The sequence below is a fragment of the Rosa rugosa genome, chromosome 5, assembly GCF_958449725.1.
Source record: "Rosa rugosa chromosome 5, drRosRugo1.1, whole genome shotgun sequence".
Lineage (NCBI taxonomy): Eukaryota > Viridiplantae > Streptophyta > Magnoliopsida > Rosales > Rosaceae > Rosa > Rosa rugosa.
The window spans coordinates 21,190,049-21,194,190 of record NC_084824.1 but is presented as its reverse complement, the minus strand read 5'-3'; the positions used below and the strand labels follow the sequence as shown (position 1 = coordinate 21,194,190).

General features: G+C 39.2%; 2 protein-coding genes across 2 annotated transcripts; both read left to right on the top strand.

The window, feature by feature from the left end:
- Positions 1-361: 361 nt before the first annotated feature.
- Positions 362-2,354, top strand: LOC133711345 (uncharacterized). Its single transcript, XM_062137478.1, has 4 exons — positions 362-369; positions 478-1,094; positions 1,201-1,905; positions 2,128-2,354. Exons 1-4 carry the CDS (start codon positions 362-364, stop codon positions 2,352-2,354), a joined length of 1,557 nt encoding a protein of 518 aa, XP_061993462.1.
- A 267-nt stretch (positions 2,355-2,621) lies between these two features.
- Positions 2,622-3,341, top strand: LOC133711344 (histone H1-like). The gene is made up of 3 exons (XM_062137477.1): positions 2,622-2,702; positions 2,898-2,975; positions 3,126-3,341. Exons 1-3 carry the CDS (start codon positions 2,622-2,624, stop codon positions 3,339-3,341), a joined length of 375 nt encoding a protein of 124 aa, XP_061993461.1.
- The last annotated feature ends 801 nt before the right edge of the window (positions 3,342-4,142 follow it).

The following is a 4,142-nucleotide window of genomic DNA, read 5'->3' as shown; positions in this document are numbered from 1 at the left end:
GGTGAAGATGATTATCATAACTTTGCTTTCAGCCAGGCCGGTTCTAGTGGGGTGATTATTGAAGAGCTACTAGATTCACCTAGAAAGAAACCAAGTGTGGTGATAAAAGAGCTACCTGATTCACCTAGGAAGGAAACCCCAAATAGACCAACAAAGAAGACCACTGGACTTGTCATCAAGGAGTTGGAATGGAATGATGCAGTCCCAACTTAAGCTAGCTCAACCCAAGTACATGATCCTAAAGATAAAGGGAAGCAAAAACTTGTGCATGAAGAGTTGGATCTGGTAGAAAAAGAGAAGCACAGATTTGTGAACCAAGGCTTATATTCAAGTATGATTTAGGAGCTGGATAATCTTATGGATGTTGAAGTGAGTTGCATGGATTTAAGGAAGACCAGAAGTAGGGTACCTAATGATGAAGACCAGTTAAGATGATGAAGCATGTACTGATGATGAGGACTTGTGGTTTGAGAACAGTTCAGAGGATGATGATTATGATCCACAGTTTGACAAGGAAATCTATGATGACTATGGTGTAGATGATGATGACTGGTTGGGTGGCATGGAGTGTGAGTTTAATAATATGGGGCAGTGGATTGGAGGAGGGAGTAAAGGAAATGGTGCAAGTATGGAGAGTGAGGGTGATGTTCAAGTTGAGGATAATGAAGCAATGCATGGAGCTGTTGACAGTGATGAGGAAGTAATTGGGAATGAGGCAAACTCTGATGGAGAGGACTTCCCTGAATTCCATCCAAAGACTGATATGCATGACCTTCAGTTTTGTTTAGGAATGAAGTTTGCAACAGCTAAAATTTTGAGAGCAGCCATAAGAGAGAGAGACCAATACAAAAAGAGTGGGAAGCTTTTTTTTTTTGTCAAAAGTGATAGGCTTAGAATAAGGATGATTTGCAAAGCAGAGAACTGCCCTTTTGAGCTTTATGCCTCTAAGATGCAACATGAGGACACTCTCATAGTGAAGACCTACAATGAAGAGCACACTTGTGCTAGGGTGAATGAAAACAGTATGATTAGAACACCATACTTGACAGAAAAGTTTGCAGAGCAGATTAAGTTTAACCCAAATTGCGCAACGGGTAAACTTCCCTCATTCATCTAATTTATATTCCAATTATAGGGTTATAATTGAGGAACTCTGAACTATTGTTTGCTAACCCTTTTTTTCTATTTCATACTTGACAGATTCACTTGCTCAAAGTATGTCAGCTAGTTTGAAGGCACGAGTTTCAGTTCAACAAGCTTATAGAGAAAAAAAAGGGCCCTTGCAGCTTCTAGAAGCATCTATCAGAGAGAAATTTGCAAGAATATGGGATTATGGAGAGGAGCTTAAGAGAGTTGACCCAAACACCACAATTGATCTGAAGTGTGACTTTGACAATCCAGAGCAGTTACCTGTGTTCAAGAGACTTTATATATGTTTAGGAGCACTAAAGATGAGTTTTAGAGCTGGATATAGGTCAGTCCTTGGGTTTGATGGGTGCCATTTAAAGAGCTGCTATGGTGGACAGTTATTGACAGCTGTGGGATTGGATGCAAATAACACAACAGGGGTTTTGGCTTATGCTATGGTGGAGATGAAAAGTAAAGACAGTTGGGAGTGGTTTCTGGATCTGTTAGTGAAAGACTTGAACATAAGGGATGAAGGAGGGTGGACCTTTATCAGTGATAAGCAGAAGGGATTATTACCTGCTTTTGAAGAGATCGTACCGCTTGCAGACCTAAGGTTTTGTGTTAGGCACCTGTGGACAAATTTCATTAAGTTATTCCCTGGTAAGGTGATGAAGGACCAATTTTGGGCATGTGCAAAGGCAACCACAATAAACTATTTCACCAAGGAAATGATCCTTATGAAGTTACTTGATCTCGGAGCATATGATTGGCTAACAGGTAATCAATCACTGCCCTTTTGACTTTCTTTGTGTTATGATGATTTTAACTATTGTTTTCTGGACTTGACAATGTGAGGACTGATGTGATATATCTGCCTTGTTTGTAGATCCTAAACAGCCAGCCAAGCATTGGAGTAGGTCACACTTCAACACACACTTAAAGTGTGACATCCTTTTAAACAATTTGTGTGTGAGAGCTTTAATGGTTTTATCCTACCAGCTAGAGCAAAGCCAATTGTGACATGTTTTGAAGAGATAAGGGTTAACCTGATGAAAAGGATCCATATAAGGAGGGATAAGATGCTGAGGTATGAAGATACAATCTACCCCAAACCTAGGAAGATACTAGAGAAAAACAAGGTTAAGGCAGCAACAGATTGCATTCCTAGTGGATTAGGTGGACCAGAAATTGAGGTTGAAAGCTTTGGAGGAAGCAAGCATGGGTGAACCTGCAAGCAAGAACCATTGCATGTAGGAGATGGGATTTAACTGGCATCCCATGTAAACATGCAATTTCAGCAGCAAATTTCATGAGACATGCCCCCGAAGACTATTTGGACCAATGTTACATGAAGAAGACCTACATGGTCATTTATAACAATACAATAAAGCCTATTAATGGTATGGATCTATGGTCAACAAGTGGTGAACCCCCAATCCTTCCCCCACAGTACTCAAGGCAGCCAAGGAGGCCAAGGACAAAGAGGATGAAGGATGGCATCTGAGAAAGCAGAAGTTAGTGGTATCAAGATTGCTAAGGTTCAAAGGTCTCTCAAGTGTGGAAAATGTGGTCAAGTTGGACACAACCAAAAGACTTGTCATAGACACTTGCTAGCCAAGAATAAGACCTCAGCAAACCAAAACAAAAAAAGGAAGTTAGATGCAGCAATTTTTGAAACTCAGGGATGAACTTTGAACCTTGTTGCATTGTGTTTTGACTTGTGTTTTACAACTGACTCCATACTAATTTTGTGTATTTATATGTTGCAGTCCAATACTCAGAGAAACAGACCCGCAACTAAGAATGAGCTGAGGCATAAGGAAAAGATAAGGGCAGAAAAACTGAAGGTAATAAACTGCTACAATTTTTGCTTTTGGCTGTTGCATTTATGTCTATTTTGTTTGTGTGTTGGTGTGAAGATGTCCCTTACATGAATAAGGACTGTTTTTTTTTCAATTTGGTGTCTCATATTGTAGAAAAAGAGAGATGAATAAAAGGCAGCAGCAGTAAAAGGATCAAATGCTTCAGGCAAGCCAAAAGGTAGACCTCCAAAGGCTTCAGCAACTTCTGCCCCAGCTCCAACAAATGCTAAAGCTCCTCCTGCTACAACAAGGTCTAAACCTCCAGCCAAGCCATCATCATCTTCTAAGCAAGCAGCTCCGAGTAGGTCATCTAGCAGAATCAGAGATAATGCAAAGGATGGGAAAAAGTAGATTATGGCACTCTATTAGGTATAATTAGCATGCCCTAAACTTTATCGTATTAGGTTTATGTTGCAATCTTTTGTGCAACCTTGAGCTACGTCATTTGGTTGCTAGCTCTAATTTTTTGAAAAGATTATTAGAGCTAAAACCCATTGCAAATTTGTTTTTGTTGGTTTTATGGATGTAATGTACTAATATTCATCCATTGGGATGCTAATGCTAAAGACAATGTGTGCTCTTATTCTTGAATGAAATATCTAGTTCCTTGAACCATTTATTTGAATTCATTTAAAATATGTTTGTTATTATCATTTTAATGCTCCCATATGTTTGGGGCATGTCTGATTTATAGGAACTACCCAGATTTGTGGGATAAACTATGCTCCAAATTAGTTGTTGTTTTTATAGACCTATTATAACTTGTGGTGTATAGGTTGAAGACACAATTTTAAAATTTTGGAGCCAGATTGTGCGAAAGTGACCATTTTACCCCTTTAAGGGGGCCCACATAACGGATTTAACGTCCAATTTGGACATGGCCAATGAATTTGGAGAGTACAAGGGTGTTACTGATTAAATTAAAATTAGAGGGACTAACATGATGATGACCCCGAACCAGGGTAAACTGAAATTATATATATATATATATATATATATATATATATATATATATATATATATATATACAGTCCGGCTACTGTGCGGACGTCCGTACCGTCCGCACGGTACGGATTTCCCGTTTTCCCCCACTTTCCGATCACATTTTCACATCTTAACCGTCAGTTTTTAGGTCCTAATGTATAGATTACC

Excerpts from the sequence above, each read along its gene's own strand:
- LOC133711345 (XM_062137478.1), top strand. Across the intron at positions 1,095-1,200 it reads TAACCCAAATTGCGCAACGG|ATTCACTTGCTCAAAGTATG; the intron begins GTAAACTTCCCT and ends CATACTTGACAG. Across the intron at positions 1,906-2,127 it reads AGCATATGATTGGCTAACAG|CTAGAGCAAAGCCAATTGTG; the intron begins GTAATCAATCAC and ends TTATCCTACCAG.
- LOC133711344 (XM_062137477.1), top strand. The coding sequence starts at position 2,622 with ATGGCATCTGAGAAAGCAGAAGTTAGTGGTATCAAGATTGCTAAGGTT. Across the intron at positions 2,703-2,897 it reads AGTGTGGAAAATGTGGTCAA|TCCAATACTCAGAGAAACAG; the intron begins GTTGGACACAAC and ends TATATGTTGCAG. Across the intron at positions 2,976-3,125 it reads TAAGGGCAGAAAAACTGAAG|GCAGCAGCAGTAAAAGGATC; the intron begins GTAATAAACTGC and ends GATGAATAAAAG.